Below are 19686 nucleotides of genomic sequence, written 5' to 3' on the forward strand. Positions count from 1 at the left end.
TGCTTCCGCTGCCATATATCTCCCCCAGAAACACCTTCCCAGTGACTGATGATCAACATTTGCTTAGACAACACAAAAATATTGACATTTTGGTCGAAACCCAAGACTCGAACACGACTTTGAACAAGTTTGCCGGCGGTTGTCGGTTCAACAACTGATCTGGATGATAAGTTATACAATTTTATTCGGACAAGGGATCTCCATTTCTCCATGTGTGACAAAATATTTCCATAACACTGCGGTTTTTGCACTTGACGATCTCGGTCGATGCCAACGACTATTATTTAAAACATTATTAATTGCAATTGAGACCTGACTGCCTACCTGTTCGCCTGACAGCCGCATAATTAAAATGTCATTCGGTTGGCGTTTTACAATGAAGTCGTCGTGTGAGTGGCGAGAGCTCCATTAACAAATTGCGGAATCGAATCGGAATTGGGAAATATTAAAAATCAAAATCATTATAATGGGAGTTCCTCCAACCAAACAGGGAAAATAAGTCAATAAGCCAAGAGCAACACGTGTTTGAATGAATGAATGGGGCGGCTATCGTAAAACCATAAACAATTTTCATTAGAGAAACGTTTTCATTCTTATGCTAAGTCAATTCATATGCTGATCGATCGGTCTATGCTTGTGTGGCTTATTTTTTGAACTTGTGCCGGCATTAAGAGGGGAGGAAAGGGAGCGATTCTGAAATCTGTGATATATATGCGCACACACCTTCATTAATTCGCTTTGGTAGCCAGCGTTTTTCATTAAAAAGCCGTCAGCGTACAATAAATTTTTGACCATTTCTTGTGGTGATCGCGGGCTCTGATCTCGGTTGCTGTTTTTTTTTTTTCTTTTTTTTCACTTTACGCCTGCTGAGCCGATTTCGACCCGGCTCTTTATTGGCTTCATTATGGGCCCGATCGCTGTATGTATTTATTTTGCGCAGCCAGGCGACAGAACATAATTTTAACGCTCTTTATCGCGCCGCTCCGCTGCGAATGCGAATAATGCGCATGCGCATGCGCCATTCGATTCGAATTCGAGAATTCGTTGCGAATATTGATTTATGCTCCCCCCAGATATTGTATATTGATGATCTGGAGGAGAGTCACCGGTTCCACTTGGCTAACTAATTGCCTAACTATGTATATCAGCCCATTTGATCTCCGGACTCCTGACATCCATAAGAAAGACACGACAACTTAATCAAAGCTAAGCACCGATCATAATTTATCAACCTGTGTCAGCCGGAATATGAAAACAAAACAAAACAAGCCGCCAGACAAGAGAATACAATACGCAAATTAACAGAAACTATTATTACTGCCTGACTAACGGTTCCAGTCGACCCCCGGTGGTCCGGACCCCAGTATATCCCTCTCTTATAAGTCGACCTTTTGGCCGGTTCGCCTTGAGTGAATCCGATTGTCGGATGGATACGTCTCTTGCCCCATCTCAACTGCCACCGTACGTTCCATTTAATGGCATCATAATAGAACATACTTAAAGGCAAAACATATCTATTATCTGGGCATCGTCGAAGAAGAGGTCAGAGCGCGGAAGTTCAGTGAGACCCGAATGGGATTGCGATGAATAGATATGGTTTCATATAGAATATAAAATGTGAGAGGGGACCCAACACTGTGGGAAATAATTTGTGTATTTAAGTGAGCTTCTTTTGACTTATAAATTTATATAAAGAATACAAGAGACAGGTTAATTTTCTATGAAAAGATTCCATATCTAACCAATCAAGTAAGTTTCTCTTGTTAATGCTTCTCCTTAAATAGACAAATGTTCTTTTGAAATATTTATAATATTTTTAATTTTAAATTAAACTATGTTTAAAGATTCATAATTTCGTCAACTGTAAACCTATTTTTGCATCAGAGAAGGGGAAGCCCGGAAGCTTTGCGGCATTTACTTTTTTCTTCAGGATTTTAATCTGATTATATACAACCTGTTTGGAAAACTATCAAAAAGAACTATATAGAGATATAAACGTCATCATTGATTTTGAGTACTTCTATAAAAAATATGAGCTTGTATGCAAAACTAAAACCTAATAACAAGTAATAAAACCTTCAACCGAATGAATGTATCTAAAATCACATTTTCAAATATTAAATTTGCTTTGAAAACTCATAAAAGCCAATCAAAGTATTACCTTATTATTATTATATTCAAACGTTATCTTCATAAATTCCGCTTTAAAAAGATGAACCCGATTGGATAACTATAGAAATCAACATTAATTTGGTACGGAAGCTTAAAAGTGATCGGTAAATAAACTTTAAATAGATTAACCAGTTTTTGATCTTTACTTTAAAGTCCCTTACGACATAAGGTTTTCTATGTACCTTTTTTAAAATGATCTCTTAGATTTAGGCTATAGAAAAATCAAAACAATACCCAAGCTTAGACGTCATCTTCAAGTATTTAAAAAGCCATATAAAAATTAATTAATTACAGAAACTTTGACGTCATAATACTTCTTTACATGGGTAAACACGCCTTGGAATAATCGCAAACGTCGGCAGTGTTCTTAAATACCCTTCAACTTAGGGTAAGATGAAAAGCAAAAGCGACAAAAATTTCATAATTCTTAATTAGCCAGAAAACTGAACTATAAGTCGTGACTCGAGAAACTCGTTTATGCCACTCGATCGCTTATGCCGGAATGACAAATTATGCATAATCAGCCTGCCAGACAACGATGTAGTTTCACAGAGAGATTCACACAATTAACGATCAGATTTATATATTTTTCTTTCCAAACAAGACCAGGCAGAGTACAGGCACTGACAGTGTCCGAGTCCCATGCATATGTATGAGATGCCGCCTCTCATTCGACATTAGATGTTTTCTGGTTATTTTTTTAAAGAAGACAAAATGATGCATGGGATCGGCTGTGAGTTTGGTAAATGTCTCTGTTGAGGTCTTATCCGCAGTCCAGAAACCACATCTCGGATCATTCGAATGAACTGGGCTCGGTGTCATCCTCTGACATTGGCTTGTTATGGCTTCTTCTGACCAAGTCCATGGAAACTAGACCGGCCACCCCACAGAGTCCTGCCGCATACAGGTAGAAGATGAAGGGGAAATAGTTCGTCCAGGATTTTCGGAACCAATCTTCGTATCCATCGTCTCCTTCCTCACCTCTTCCGTCTTTGTATTCGTCTCCATTTGCCGGGTCTATCATCAGCTCCCAAGGCTTCTGCAGATCCATGGCTATGCACATGGGCAAGTACTGTCTGGCCTTCCTGGGCCTAAAAATGATAGTCTTGGTTCTTGGATACGTCTGGGAGTTGCGGCTCATCTGCTTGCTCCTCATGGCAGATTGGTACTGGGACCACCTGGTCGAGATTTGTCGGCTGGTAAAGGCCGTCTCCGACGGAGAGGTGGTCTGGCGCTGCATTCGCAGGCAGGAGTCATACAGTTGGCGCGAGTTTTGCCGGTGCAGCGTCTGGTAGGCCTCACAGATCTTCATGAAGACCTCCGAGTCACGCGTCTGGGAGTTACCATCCGGATGATACTTCTTCGAGAGCTCAATGAAGGCACTCTTGATCTCCTGGTGGCTGGAGCACACAGGCACATTCAGCACCTGGTAGTAGTTCTCACCGTGATGGGGGGACAGCTTGCGGAGGCTCTGGTAGTTAAATCTGGAACCGAAGCCGGCCAGGCTGCGCACCGGTGGCAGGTGGCCGTTTTGGATCGATCTCCTCAACATTAACGTGAATTTTGCTAGCCCAGAATCGTTACTATAAAAAATACTCAAACTTTTGGTTTTTTTTTTCCTAGTACCTATTACATGAAAGTAGAAGATGTATTCAGCTTATAATTTTTAAAGACAGCTGATCTGATGGAGAATGAAAAGGTAATACGCTTAGTGTCTAACAAAACCAGTAATGACTTCCTTCTTAGTCATCCATAGTCCAGGGATATTCAGTAGTTTGCTGTCCGATTAGCAAGTTGAAGAGCATTCATATACTCACCTCTGATTCAGTTAGTGGGGCGTGTCGAATGCCCCATTTTTGGCAGTGGGGCGACAAACTCTTTTTTGTCAATAGACGCGGGCGATAAAAGATCGACCCTGGGCCTATATAAGCGCACCATGGCCAATTCTGTAAACAGACGCACAGTTGTGCCATGATTTGTGGGCCATTATCTTGGCGTCTGACCTTCCGGAAGTGCCAACGAACTTGGCAATGAATCTTCCACGCTTGGAGACACGCGTGTGCTCTGAATTTAGCCATCCCAATATGGCTTATAACCCGGCCATGTGCAGTTGCAGAGAGAGCGACAGCTTGGCCAAGCAACCAGGCCTTTTGCGTGGGCGTCATCTTTGTATCTTGGAGGCAAGTGGGTCATTTCTCTCCAACTGACACAAACAATTCCATTGAACTTGGCTTTGCCCGCTGCGTCAGCATCGAAGGTGGCTCAAAATATTTGCACTAGACATTATTATAATTGCTGTCGATGGCGATTATACGCAGTTTGACAATTTCAAGCGAATCCCAATATTTGCCCAGCGAGTCATTCATTTATCTATGCATTAGTGTGTCCATAAATGGGCTTATAAATAGAGATTCGGTTTTTATTGTTCTCTGGTAAAATGCACCCTTTAAAAATGTACTGGTAAAAATATTTGGAAGATGTCTTAGAACATAGAGTTTTAGTTAATAAATTGAAATAATCGTTGATTTCTAGTTGTGAGAACATTTTGTGTATAAATTGATATATTTATTTATCCAGTGTTCTTTATTTTATCTCAGTGTAATTCCACGAATGTTGGGCTCTTCCAATCTCCAACTTGACATCATTTGTGACCAGGAGATCTTGGAATGGGAATGGAAATGGAACCCCACCTGCTAATTGGTTTCAGTTGAGCGGACTCCTCATGACACCTTCTCACCACCAACAGGAACAGTGACCTCGAGGCGGCAAAACCAGAGAGTTGGCAAGAAGATATCGGCCGAAAGCTGTGAACATTTAATTGGAATTGATTGAGCCGCCTGTCCGGTTATGGATGGTCAGATCATTAACGATTGGCGACTTTAAACGGTTCCAAGTCTCGCCGGAATCCCCTATCTATTAATACTAGATCAGAGACGAAGTCTGGGAGCCACCATTACCATCGCATCTGCGTCACTGTGCGACACTGTGCTGTTGAGTTTGGTGGCCACCAGCCACCGGCCACCGGCCACATCCCATATGTTAATTGACACTAACAATTTGTTTCACAAAGACGGCCATCTAGCCACGTTCCCGTCGAAATTACCATAGGCAAGCGCAGTGCCGGCGAAAGCCTGGCCAAATGCAAAACGATAATTGGAAACAGGTTCTATTTCTATTGAAGAATTAGCTGGCGACGACTCCACCACCGACTCCGAATGCGAATCCAAGCCAAAGATTAACGACAAGTGGTGACTGGTTGTCTCCGCCGAGCGCTGGCTGACTGGCTGCTGGGTTGACTGGCTCATTTATCTGCCAAATAAAAGATGCGATGATGCCCCTCCTTTCTCCCCGGCCAAAAGAGTCTGTCGGACGGGCAGTTTACGAGGGTTTCTTTGCGGGCTCCATGCTGGGTCAATGGACAGGAACGCTGCCAAGAAGTCTGCGCCGGCTATGGCTCATCGAATCGATTGGGTTTTCGGTTGGTTTATCGAGTCACAGCACGGCATACAGCGAAATTTAAATTATTCATGTGTCAGGTTGAAGGCCTTGTTGCCTTTCGCGTGTAAAAACCTATTTGATCGCCAGATTAACTCCGCTCGCAGATCAATTAAAACTAAGTAATGGCGTCTGCGAAACCGGCTAGAAACGGAAATACGCCGGCTTCAACTGACTTTTGCATCAATCAAGTGCGAGCAACTTTATTTAAATATCTGTTAAACTTTTGCAGTGAGTGTTAATTGGGGAAGTACTAAGTGTGAGTAATTCTGTGAGGGTGTCCAGCACTTGTCCTCTGTCAATGCCTTACACAACTTTAATTCCTATCCAAGCTATCAGTCTCTCCTTTGCAAAACCTTATAGTTTCTTTTCTCTACAAATCCTTTAACAAGTTTTGTTAATTCCAAAAGCATTAGATTCAAGTCAAATATTTTGCACTGAGTGCTTATAGGAGTGTCCTGCACTTCTGCTCTTTTGTTACCTTAAAAAACTATTACTTTTCAAAGTCCTGGGATTTATGTTCCTAAATTCGTGTCCTTTACAATATCTTATTATCTCCGTTCCTACTTCCTTAGGCTAAAAAACCTTCAGTCAGACTTTCCGTTGCATTCCGAGGAAGTGTTTCGATCAGTGCCCTGGTTAACTGATTAATGATTAAGAACTATTTAAGAGCTAATTGGTGAAGAGGTAGCTGCTTTTAGCCACTAATTAGCCAGGTCTTCAGGTAGACAAACGCCGAGGTGGCCACGTGGGTTATCTGCTGCGCAAATTCTGCAAGAGAAGACAGAAACAACATAAACTTTATTAGATACGACGAGTATGCCGGCATTAAGCGACTTAATGGCTATGTACTCGAATACTCGAATAAAGTGCCCGCCACCGGCTGCAGTGCTAATTTGCATTTACATTAAACACTGGGGTCCAGACACTGCAGCTTCTTTAAAAATTAATACCCTTTCTTGAAATCATATCAGCATAATTCTACCTTAAACTAGTAGGAAACATATGACACATATATGAGACTTTTAATTCACGAAATGTGTGAAAAACTATTATATTTTTATGACAACTGTAGCAGATTTAAATTTACCCTTAATAAGGCAATATAAAATGGGGTTAATGCTCTATCTATGCTTTAAAAGTAAAAATTAAAAGATACTACAAGAGTGTTAATTCGTATTTTAAGTTCCTTAGTAAACTATCAGATACTCTTTTAATATCCCTCGACAGAGTATACAAGATTCGATGCTCAAGGCATAAGACACTAAAAAAAAAAACAGGTGGCCATTTCACAAAGTCCAGGCTAAGTCTTAGGTGCGGGGATGAGTTTCATGTTTTATGACGGACGCGAAATGGCGACAGTAAAACCCAACCCTGAACCCCGGGAAAAATTGACAAATGGTGGCACGCAAATGAGGGAGGGAGCTCTCCAGCCGGAAAGGTGAAACTATGGTGAGCATTTAAGGGCACCTTTCGTTTTAATTTGCCGTGATTAATTTGCATATTTCGGACTGGCTATAAGCCTCCGCCTGCAGTCGGCATGCGGAAGTGTCGCCGGCATAATTGTGGGATTTATATGCATCATAAATTAAGTTTTCTGCACTTGGGCTTAGTCAGCCGTAAATATGCGATTTTATTTGGTGTTCATCATTTCAGTTTTTATTGATTCGATGTAAATGCAAAGTGCCTTGTAATTAGCAGCCACTAAACCGGGCTGATAGATCGCCAACAGAGGACAGAGGGGGTGCTTCCTGAAACCCAATGCGATGACTTACTGGAAATATGGAGATGTACAATAAACACATTTGTTAACATTTTCAGCATTTGACCAATGACGAATGACAAATGACCGGCGACTGAAAAGCTGACAGCTGCTGGGCGGGAAATAAAAGCGAGGCGCTGTTTGTTTAGTACATGATACATGAGTTTTATTTGTATTTTTACTTGTATCCATCTTGTATCGATATACAATATATTTCGTAATATAATTTCACTTAAATTTTTTGTTTTTTGTTTTTAATGCTGCTTCAATGCGGATCTCAATTGTTTACACATTACATTTCCTCCTGGTAGTTTCTTACTCGCTCGTGAGTGTCAGTAATCGTATTACATTTAGCATTTAATTGTGTCTGGTTTTGGTTGTTGGTTGTTAGCAGAATTTTGGTTTTCGGTTTCGATTATATGTAGTACAGTATGTATATTATATATATATATTCAGTAAAATGATCCCTACATTTTGTATGCTCTTGTCATATTTTTTCAATCTAGATGTATGTCTGTATATATATATATATTTATATATAGTTAATATCTTAAAACAGCAATTATATTTTGCATATGTTATCTGTTGTCGGCGCAAGATCTGCTCTTCTCGTCTGCTTCCTTGAATTTAAAGTAAGTTCTGCGACAATAATAATAATGCTTTAATTATAATTAAATCGTTAACAGCTTTCCGTTATTGATACACAAATAAACATCGTCGGATATACAATATTTAATAGAATTCTGCTTTTAATATATTTTATTCGGTTCGCTGTTTTGCTGAACACTAAAGCGTCGCCATCAAACGATATATATTTATATTCAAATTTTGGAACAGAAGATGAGGACTCGGAGCTGCCATTGTACCAAGTGTGTGTATTCAGTATTCAGTATTTGGTATTTGTTGTGTGTTTGTTTATATGTCTGTGTCCATATTTTATGAGCCTCGATTTATTAATTTTCGATCTTCTCTTGACTTTTGCTCTTTTGTTGCGACCAAAAGTTGTCTTATTTGTTATTTTTAGCTACCTTTTAACATTATTTGCATTAGTGATGCCTTGCGAGAGTGTTTGTTTGCCATTAAGTAGTTTTGCTAGCCATTACAGATAACTCAAACGGGCACCTGCCTCTGTGTCTGTGTCTGCGTGGGTGTTCAGTGTGTGTGTGTGTGGTGTATTGGTGTGGAGCAACTACAACTTGCAATTTAAGCTAATCCGTGGGTTCTAAATGGAAATTAAACCGACAATTCCAACTGATAAGACGGGGGAATTAACGCAAAATGCTTGGCATGATTAAAAGCTAACAGTTATAATTACAGTTTTATGTTTGTTTTTGTTTTTTGTTACCTTTGTTTTATTACCACTAACAAGTAAGAACACATATTTAACCACAATTTGTTTTTGTTTTCCGTTCTCTGGTTTGTTTTGTTTTTTATTATTATTATTATACCTTAAATTTCTGTTTTAGTTTCTGCTTGTATTGTGTGTGTGCTTGCTGCTTAATTTATACAAATTGCCTACTTAAAAAGTCATAAATCAGAGCCTTACTGCACACACCTGCTGCGTTCGAGTGTGTTATCCATAATATATATAATTAAACTAAATAAACAATAGGCCATATATTGATATGTATTTGATTTTTATACATAAAAGACTCTGTATTAATTTACTAAACTCCATCTACGGTTCTCGTCCTTCGTCCGCGCACCTCTGGTCTTTAATGCTAAATGTGAGAATTGGTTTGGTTTCAAATGCATTTCTGTGCCTGGTTTATCGTAATAATAAATATCATTAATCCTCTGATTCAGATTCGGATTTCGATTCAGATTCCGATTCCGATTCAGATTCAGAGTTAGAGATTCTGTGTGTGTGTGTGGGCGTGGCTGAGTGTGTTGTAATTCGTATTGTATGGTGTAGCAATCAACATATTTATTACATTGTACAAAGAGCTTTGTCTACCACCTAATTATCCCCTTTTATTATCAGATGTCGTAGCTGATATAATTTTTTAACTTGTCCTTAATACACAATAAACAAAAACTTGAACTATGTTTTCTCCACTATTAATATCTCTGCATTTGTTTGCTTACACGAAACACAAACACAATAACCTTTAACCGACTAAGGATTCTGCTCGTGCATTTCCTATTCCTACTTCGTCCTTCTATGAAGTGTGGGTGTGAGGTGTAAGGTGTGTGTGTGCGTGGAATCAGCATGCTTTCTTTATTATCATAGATTAGAATATGTGTGTTTCCGTTTCCGTTTATATATAAATTCTTTTACAATTGGCAGACTACTACAGCAAAAGCACACTGAGTGAAGGGTAGTGTGTGAATGTGTAAAAGGATGTGTTCGGATCGTGTTCGTATATTATCTTTAAGGGTGACTTGGAAGAACCGCAACGAAAGCTTTAATCTATTCAAATCATACGTAGTAGTGTGTGCACGTTCACCAAAAATTGAGACGACGAAGTGTCCATGTCCATGTCCATGTATAAAAATTTAGATCTATAAGCATAACACTTGGAATTTGTCTTTCATTCGTTTGCTCTTTTGCTTCTAAGGCGAAATATTATATTGTCAATTCTTTGGCTTGAGCCGAAAACCATGCAAAATGACAAAAAATATTCCTAATTTCGGTTAAGACGAAAACAATGGGAAAATGCATACATATATCAAAATGTGACAACAAAGTCGTAGTAGAATGAGTACGCTCGTAATACATTTTCACTTCTCTTTGTCTTTGTCGAAGGCAGAAGGCATATTAATACACACTAAATTCATGTATTTTCGATATCGGTTTCGTTCTTATTTCATCTCCACTCGCTTCTATATGTATATGTATACTAACTCTATGCTCTTTGTTGAGTGGGCCCAGAGCCAATCCTGTCCTGGCCATCACCAGGCTGCCCCATTCGACCTTGGAGGGTGGCCTGACACGGGCATCGGGTGGCACAGGCAGCACTCGCTTGGGCGCACTCGTCTCTACAGAATTACAGGATTTAACTACCAAAGTCTAGTCTTGGAATCGGTTACTTTAATTACTTTTCATTTAATTTTACTTTTAGGTTTTCAGTTTATAGTTTAAGAGGCGAACGTGGTGCAATCATAGGGATAGGGGGGATAGGGATTAAAGCTAGTTATCTTGGAGTTCGTCTCGCACTGGTTCGACAATGGCTTAGTAAAAAATGTTTAATGTTATTCATCGCTTGTTTAATATCTTTCTCATTTTATGCAATTTCGGTTTTGTTTTTGTTTTTCTTTTGTTTTCATTTCGCTTCTTGCTTCTTGGTATAAAAATATAAATGTTCCACATATACTTAAAAAATCCATTTGTTTAAGTTATTATTTTTTGCATCATGCAGTGTGTCATTATTTATTTCGATTTATTAGCTTGCTCTTGGTTGTCCCATTTAGAAGTATTTCAAGTAATTGGTAACTTAGGAATGCCTGCGGATCGGATCTCCTTCCGGTTCCGGTTCGCTTCAAATGTGGAATTAATCGTTAATTGTTTATCGTTAATTGTTTATCGTTAATCGTTTATCGTTTATCGCGGTGCAGTACTGGGGGAGTCTACGTGAGTGGCTTGCTATCGTTGCTTGCATTTTTTGTTGTGTGTTGAGTACGAGTACGAGTTCGAGTAGTATCGGATATAACAGAATCGAATACAGAGATTCACATTAATTCCTACATTAATGCTACAGTTGAGAGCGAACATCGCTCAGTAGGTCTCGACGACCACAGTTCATACCTAATAAAATACAATAATCGGTTTTGGTTTTCGGATTTCGCTCAGCTTTTATGTTTTTTTTTTAATCTCTGGATTTTATTGGTTGGGTTTAAAACGTTTAAATGTTAGCAAACAGTAAATGTTGTTGTTCTTCATAAGTCTAATACTTGCTGGATCTATGTATTATCAGATAGTGTGTGGTATTATAATAATTGTTTGATAAAAATAACTTACTTAATATCAGTGTGGCTTACCTTAGTAAATTTCGAAAGGTTTTCGATTTCCATAGTTAATACATATTGATATGCCTTTAATACGATTACAGATTACGATTACGATTACAGATTACAATTACGATTACGATTACTCATTAGCTCTCATTTAGTCTGCGACACACACTGAACTCTAGGGTTTGACAATGATCTTTCATTTCGTTTTATTTTTCATTTTTCATTTTTTATTTTTACTTATTCAGTTTTCATTTTTAGATTTACGTTTTGAACAATATTTATTTATAGATATAGACATACCAAGTACATATATGTTTTTCATTATACAATACGTTTTGTGTTTAATCATTGATCCAATTTCGCTATGTGTATAAAATTTCTAATTACCATTATTCAGTATTCAGTATTCAAATCATTTCCACCTCCTCCTTCCGTCCAAGGTCTCACTAAGCCAATTTGTAAAACGTTTAGTACAAATACAATAATCTGTATATATATATTTGTTTTGTATGTATAATATACTGATATGTTTTTGCATTATAAATATCGTCGTCGTCCTCGCCCCAAAACTATGCTAAACATCATAATTCTCCGATCCTTTTTTATCAATTTTGTTCGCTTCGAAAAAAATTGGTTTTTGGGTTGTGCTTGGCATTGGGGCCACGTTCGTTAATCCAATTGTTTTAATTTCTTCCTCCTTATAAACCAATGCCAATTTTTTGTACAATACAATTCTGGATCTTCCAAAAATTTCCATTTGGGGTTTTTCTCATAAGAATCTTGATCTTGTGTGTGGTTACAATTTTCCTCTAGCGTGTCGTATTTCCTTGGGAATGTAAATCGAAATCAAACGAACCCTCAACCTAAGTATGAAACCAATGCAATTTGGCCAAATATCGTTAGGCAACAAGGACTTTTCCAAACTGAAGGCAAAAATTGTGCGATTAAATGCGCTCAAAGATCGCTTAAGAATGTGGGCGTGGCAAAAAGTATCTATGTCTGTCTGTCTGTCACCTATCATTCGATAAACGCATCCTTAAACTTTGATCCTTTTTCAGGCTGCCGCGAAGGCATGACAAACATCTTGCTGCTGCGCTCTCTATCTCTGCTCGTTAATTATCAAAAATTCTGCCATTATTTCCGCTTCAATTTCCCTCAAATTAAGCAATTTAGCATTGTGCTACACAAAAACAATTTGGTTTTGGGCCTGGCCTATGGCTCCCGGCCTCGGGGGCTACTGTGGTCGTGGTCTCTGGAGACGGAAGTCCGGCCGCGCTGGGCAGGATTCGCTCTGCCGACCAGTGACTCCTTGGGTGCGGAGAGTTCTAAGTTCAATTTACAAATGTTCAGCAAATCGCCGTCGGCTTGCTCTACCGATCCTACTAAATTCCGTAAACAAATCTCCTGCTCTATATGGTTTCTCCAGCGCCTACATAAAAATCTCGGGTTCCTCCTGCCGCCTGCTACATTTTTTATTAATATATAAGTGTTCTAACTTTAAGTGTGTGTGGCTGTGATTGGGTGTGTGTGAATGGGTGTGGAGTGTGGTGTTTGGTGTGTTCCAGTGTGTGTGTGTGACTGCCGGTTGTGGTTTTCTTTTAGAAAACCCCTTTGGTTCGCAGGGCAGCGCAGATGTAGAGCAGGGCGGCAAGGCCCAGCAGCTGCAGCCGGGGGGATATGGAAGCACTTCCCGAGTCGCCATCGCAGCCAGTGCCTGGTGGGAAATAGAGGAAAGGATAAAGTTTATAACGATTCCAGGATTCAAACTTCAGATAGATCATTAATGGATTGTCATGTTTATGTGGGCGGTTCTTGATATTTGGCAGTCCATCTCCCAGGACTAAGCTATGTATATATTTTTATCTGCTGCTCTTAATATATATATTTTCATACTGCCAAAAATAATAATAAGTACATTTTGAAAAAGAAAAAGCAATAAAGCATTGGGGGGTTTTTTGGTGCGAGTTTCGGTGCTTTGAAAACGGAAAGAAACTTAGGGAGAATTTCACGCGAACTTACCTTTCGGCTGATACAAAAAACTCCCACAGAACGACCTGCTTTGCATTGTCATAACATCATTTTATTTATATTTTTTTTTTTACATTAATGCAAACAAAGGTTCAGTCAAAATTCGTGTGCTAATTCATTCGAAAGTTGTTTGGCCACAACAAACCAGACAAGATTCAAACTTCAAATGGTCCGGTGAGGTATCAGATTTCAACACATGCCGAGCTAAGCCAGGCCCAAATATCGGCCGGCTTAGGGATAACTTGCTCAACGACTGACTTATAGATTTTATAAGCCCCCTTTCCAAGAGAAGTGCAAGTGTGCAAAAATTACTTAAAATCAAAATTAACCAAAGTGAAGCCAATAAAACACAGCGAAGCAAATCAATTTCGAAATCAATCTTCGGCAAGCTTGGCAATAAATCGCGTTTATTATATCCGAATTGTTCATATTTCTTAAGCCATTATAAAGCACAGGAAAAAATCTTGAGGTACTCAATTTAAAACATAAAATAAATGATATATAAAGCAGAAAACATCTTTTTATTTATATTTATTTTACAAAGTTCAGTCAGGTCTTGGGTTCTCTCAATTAAATTTACATTTCATTGCCATAAAGTCTTTAAATCATATTTATCACCCTGAAAAACACGATCCATAAGATCAATAATGTTTTTCTCCGTGTGCCCACACTCTGTCGCGTGCATTTAATTTTTGCTAATTTGAATTTAAAAGGCTGACCAAACCATAGATTATACGCTCGGATAATAAAGAAATAAATTGGCACAGGCCGCAACAAAAACTACATACAAATTAAACACGGCGAACATTTGAAACACGTGTCGCTAAGAGCCAAGTTAACAAAACGAAACGAAATGAACTGCCGCAAAGTGAGACAGAGAGAGAGAGAGAGAGAGGGAGAGAGAGAAATAAAAACAACAACAAACAAAATAAGAGAAAAGGCCATACAAATGCAAACCAAAAGATACAGTATCTACGATCCATTCGGTTCGTATCTCGGTCCGTGCACGCGTGCGCCTGAGTTATGACACGGCAATCGGTTATTTATCGCGGCCGGTGACATTTTGCGGTGCGATCCGAAAGCCAGAAAGCCAGAAAGCCAGAAAGCCAGCGGTGCCAGCGTGTCTGGTGGAGCAGCAGGACAGGAGGACCAGCTTACCACCAACCGCGAGAGGTGGAACAGTGGAGCGACCAGTTCCCATTGTTTGGGATTAATACAAACTAGATCTCCGGTGAAATTTTAAATGGCCATTAAGCCAAATGGGTAGCTTTGTTGGCAAGCGCTGTTGGCCATAAAGAATGAACCGCTACATATACAAATGCAAATTAATTAATTTGCCAAAGCCAGAACCGGTTAAAGCCTTGGCTTAGTCTTTAACTCTTAAGTTTTGGGGATCGGTCTTCGATTTTAGTGGTTTTCGGTTTTAAGGTGAATCGGGATAGATCTGTGCTGGTGCTAAGTGGCAACTTTTACCGCAGCCAGATCTAAAGTGGAGCTTGTCATATCCCAAAGGTCGGCGAATGATCGATAGATATATCTGCAGTGAGAGGCTCTGAGCCTTCCCCCTCACCCGAAAAAATAAAGAAATAAAATAAAAACGTCCCCAGTTCGTTCCCCCGCTTAATTTGCATACCTGTTCGCTGGATCAATCGCATTTATGTAAAACCAAAATTAGCTGCTACAGCAACAGCAACAAAACTCCAACATGGCTAATTAGCATAAATTAGGTTTTTTATTAATTTGCGAGACAGTAATTTTCTTTTTTGTGCCACTCATCGACCGACCAGACTTTGTGGCGCGGCATTTGCGATGGTGATCTTTCACCCAAAATCCCATAAATCTATCCACTTGGCCACTTTTACAATTTTAAGTGCAAACATATAAAGTTTGGGACGCCCACAAAGCTGGCAATTTAAGCCATATATATACCTAGAGACATTCGGCATTTATGGGATTCGTCATTGATCATTGTCAGGGCCAGGTAAAGGTATATATATGTAATGGAGCATATGGCATATGCATATTTACATTTCTTTCTCGGTCAGTCGTCCGATCTGTCTCGCAACTCATTTCCCTGATTGATGCTCACATTTTGAAAAGCTGACACCAGCCATAAATAAAGCCAGCAGACGGCGGTGAATGATGCTACGCATAAATGAAAATAAATTAAAAAAGCATAACTATAAAATCTTTCACCGAAATAAGCACGTCAGCTTATTCTGACTCATGATTTTGCCACCGAGTTTGGAAGGGAACTTAAAGCCTTTACGGGTAAGTCTTACAGAGGGAAAAACTACACGGATACTTGATTGAGAAATTGAAAAAGAGTTTAAAAATGTGCCTATTTCTTAGAGTGCTTCCTTTGAAACAGAAATGATACTTTTAAATGCTTATTTCTTATCAATATCATAGTATTATTTTTATATATATAAGAAAAGTCTTGATAACTTGGACAAGATATAATAAGCAATATGGAGTTGAAGAAGAAATCCTTTTCAAATTACTTATTATGATATGATAATCATTTAAGTTTAAAGAAAATACATTCTTTTATGTCTATCAATATCAGAATGTCTATAGAAATATAATACAATACCTAAAAACTATTGTTTTATTTCTTTCTGTGCTGTTTCAAGTCCTCATCAATCACCCGAGTAGTAAGTGTTGCATTTAACTTATCGATTCAAGTGACACCTGTTCAGAGTCCCTTCTTGGATGAAAGTCTTTGTTATAGACACAGTCTGGACCCTCTTATCACCGACACCTTACCCAAGTGAATAATCCACTCTCGGGGAGGCATATGTTTCGCTTGACCAACTTGAACCCGCAACCAAAAACCCAACTTGTTTCGTCTCCGCTCGAGGTGTGGTTTCATGCGGATGATGCCGACAGCCATTAGCGGGCTTAATGCCACTTTTACGATATATCGTAGCGAATACGAAATTTATGTTAATTGTATGCCAAACTTACTCACAAACGAAAACGACACAACGCAATATTTGAGTACAAAAAATAAGAGAACATGAAAAGAGCCAGACACAATACCCACGATGACTGTACTTTCATTCACATTCGGAGCGGAGTCACTATATAGTAAATATATAGAATTATAGCTCACCTGCCCAACTCCTGACTTTCGGCAAGTAATCGTTCCAGAAGGAGCAGCGTGCCGCCAAAGGACCTCGAGCCAATTTCTCGATCTTATCGTCTGTGCTGAAAATGTAGTAGACGGGATCCTCCTTGGAGAAGTTGGGCCACTCCTCGCCATCCTGGGCGGGGTTGCTATATAAATTAATTAAATATTTAAGAATTAATTTTTTAAGATGTTTTATATTTCCTCTCACAGCTTTTTTTATAGCACTGGTTTGTTACCCAACTAAAGTTTGCCATAAAAGCGAAGCGTGGTGAAAAGCTATCACATACTCACCCCGTCTTGGCAAACTCAATGACCGCGCTGAGCATCCTTTTGCCCAGCTCCCGCTCCACAGGACGATACTGCAGGGAGTTGTTCAGCGGCTGGCCAAAGAAGTACTCAATCTCATCGCCATGCAGCACGCCCATCCACTCGCCCCACAGCGAGGTGCTTGTGCGCTGAAAGAGGCAGCAAAAAAAGTGGGAAATGAAAACGAGCCAGAGGAGAGCCCTGCCGAGAGCAGGAGCTATCGTAAACCCGGCCAGAAATTATGCAGATAAACATCTACCCTTTTTATTTATTTATTTGATTTTGCTGGCTGGCTCGCGCTCCCTGTAAATTGTAAATATTGTCGCAGCATGCCGCGCACTGGAGCGTCGAAGGAAAACGAGCCAAAAAAAACGAATGAATAAATAAGTAAATGCCAGGTCGGCAGTCAGTCAGTGCCTGTGTCGCCCTTGACAGGAGGCGGTGGGCATTAAATGCTTCCATTTTCACGTATCTGCCATACATTTGGCAAGGCAACTGCAGCTGCATTCGAGGGGATGCGGAATATCGTGTGGATTTCCTTTATTTTTTGCAGCAAGTGTACGTGCATTGCGTATACGCCCAGTGGGACCACATCGAAGACTTTATACTTCTTTATATAAAGTTGAAGCCTTTAAATCGGGTTCATTTAGAACAATTTATACCCATACTTGAAGTATTTTTAATTATAATAAATAATATATTACTTAATAACATTAATATTCCTCAACTCCTACTGCATTGCGTATACGCCCAGTGGAACCACATTGAAGACTTTATCCTTTAGAACAAGTTATATAGATATTTGAAGTATTTTTAATAATCAAAAATAAAATATATCACTAACTCCTATAGATATGTATAAAATATATGTATAACAAGTTCCCCTTAACACCTATAATGTCTCTGATAAAATAAACCTTCCTTGAATCTATTAAGAAGTCTCGTACTCTCTGCTCCTTTGCTGTTGTTACATGTACTCTCTTTGACACAACGACGAGTATCTCCAGCACAAATGCTAATTTGGCAATCACCCTTGTAAAGTGCAATGCAAAAGAGAAAGCCCCCACAAACGCGATCCTGCTAGCCACTAGTCTGACCTGGCTAAAAGTCTCGGCCCAAAAAGCCAATGGCTGAGAGCCGTGAGAGCCCCTGAGCCGTGGCCCGTGGGCTGACCACTTAACCATTCAACTTGAGTTGGCCGCAGTCGTGCCGGGCCAGGCTCTGCTTGAGCTGCACCCTGACAGGCTGGCAGGCAAGTGCCAAGTCGCATAATGAATAGTGTCCGGGATATGCCAAGGGTAATTCTGGTAATGCGGGGCTTCTGCTCCATGCTCCCTTTCCCCATGCTCCATGCTCCCTTTCCCGCTTCTGCCTGCCACAAGCTGTTTGGAAATTTATGCGACTTGGCTGTCAGGACACACACACATAGCATTAAAAGTCCTGCAGTCCTGAACAGCCTTTTCGTGCAAATAATGAAAAATTGTACGCAGTTGTAGCAGGGAACTAAACTTTTTTGATTTAAGCGCAAAATTGCAAACGCCAGGAAAACTTGGACTCCGGAGGTCATAATGAGAAACGCCATGGTCGAGACAAGTCGTATGGAGTGGAGTGGAGTGAACTACAGTGGAGAAAGGCCGGGACGAAGAGCATTGGAGTAGGAAAACTTATTTAAGTGCCAAGCACGTTGCACGCTGCAGTAGTCAGCGGAGGAAGGCGAAATGAAACAGAAACAGAAACAGGAGCAGGAGCCGGGAAAAGCGCGGAAGGATGGGGCTAGGGCTAGGAAAGTGGGCAGGCTGGTCAGTCAAGCATGTGGCCACTGGCAGCCAAGCAGATAGACAATCTGGCAGGCACTTTAGCAGCTGGCGACCCCATTTGCCATGCTCTGTCGCCCCATCGCGGCCCCGTTTATGGGCAAAGTGAGTTACGAGTTCTGTTGCTGCAACTTGACGGCTGTAATTAAAACTAATTTTATTTGCCTTCATTTCCATTTTCCGCCAGCCATTAGCCGTTAGCCAACAGCCAGTTTCATCCTGTCAACTGCTGCCGTTGCTTTTTCGATTATTAACAGGCGATTTGGTATAAACAATGCAGTCCTGTACGCACCAAGTTTGCATATTGTGCAATCAATTGGAAAGAGCAATGACTCGGTGGGAAAACTGTTTTTATTAACACTATAAACAAGGCAGAGATAATGAGCAAATCAAATGTAAGGAGCACACACTGCGTATGAGTAATATGCAGATGTTGAGTAGGGTCATTATGGTCAATTTAACAAATCTCTACAAGAGTTTATACATTTCAGAAATGATAATTATAGAGATTTATTTGTAAATATTAAAGTCACCGCTCACTATTGCATAAGTTGCTACACTACAGTAATTTGAAATAATAAATTCAGTCAAAATGCTCTACACCAAGAAAAAAAAAAAAAAAACCAAAAGAGTATCTGATATAAAGTGTTTCTAAGTGTTCCCTATGCTTAATACGGCTTTAACTACTGCAGTGATTCGTTCAGTCAAATTACCACTTATCATCCAGTCGATATCGCCTACGATTCATTGCTATTAGCATGTATGTATTCAAGGAATCGAAGCCGTTGCCAGAAAAATCAATACAATACAGGCCACACTGCGTATACGCAATGTGCGAGCTGAGTATTTGTTAATCATTAGGCCGATCCAACTGGGCCGATATCAATCGACAGCAAAGTAGGACCAGTAGCAGCAGCAGCAGCAGGCACCTCAGCCAAAGTCGTTTAAACAAATAACTGACTGAAATTATGCCCCACACGTGCAGGGCATGCGGGCCGTGACCTCGTAAATTGAAG

The 19686-nt window shown here is 39.8% G+C and overlaps 2 protein-coding genes across 17 annotated transcripts in view; both read right to left on the bottom strand.

The window, feature by feature from the left end:
* Positions 1-2738: 2738 nt before the first annotated feature.
* On the bottom strand, positions 2739-3878 carry LOC110185330 (uncharacterized). Its single transcript, XM_020954110.2, has one exon. The coding sequence runs from the start codon at positions 3722-3724 to the stop codon at positions 2966-2968; it is 759 nt and encodes a 252-aa protein (XP_020809769.2). The 5' UTR covers positions 3725-3878; the 3' UTR covers positions 2739-2965.
* Positions 3879-5839: 1961 nt separating this feature from the next.
* Ace (Acetylcholine esterase) overlaps positions 5840-19686 on the bottom strand; it is a 39020-nt gene continuing 25173 nt past the window's right edge. For 10 of the 16 annotated variants that reach the window (XM_086840842.1, XM_086840844.1, XM_086840846.1 and 7 more), the window contains 3 exons: positions 16842-17005; positions 16533-16696; positions 7570-13100 (listed from right to left, as the gene is read on the bottom strand). In XM_086840842.1, the coding sequence (XP_086696968.1) occupies positions 12985-13100; positions 16533-16696; positions 16842-17005 (444 nt within the window). In that variant the 3' untranslated portion in view covers positions 7570-12984. Of the gene's footprint in view, positions 6439-7569; positions 13101-16532; positions 16697-16841; positions 17006-19686 lie in introns of those variants that run through there. The other 6 variants (XM_086840853.1, XM_086840856.1, XM_086840855.1 and 3 more) reach the window with 1 other exon arrangement.

This window comes from Drosophila serrata, unplaced genomic scaffold (genome assembly GCF_035046125.1).
Source record: "Drosophila serrata isolate PLE 108 unplaced genomic scaffold, ASM3504612v1 contig_382, whole genome shotgun sequence".
NCBI classification, from domain to species: Eukaryota; Metazoa; Arthropoda; class Insecta; order Diptera; family Drosophilidae; genus Drosophila; species Drosophila serrata.

Excerpts from the sequence above, each read along its gene's own strand:
- LOC110185330 (XM_020954110.2), bottom strand. The coding sequence starts at position 3,724 with ATGTTGAGGAGATCGATCCAAAACGGCCACCTGCCACCGGTGCGCAGC.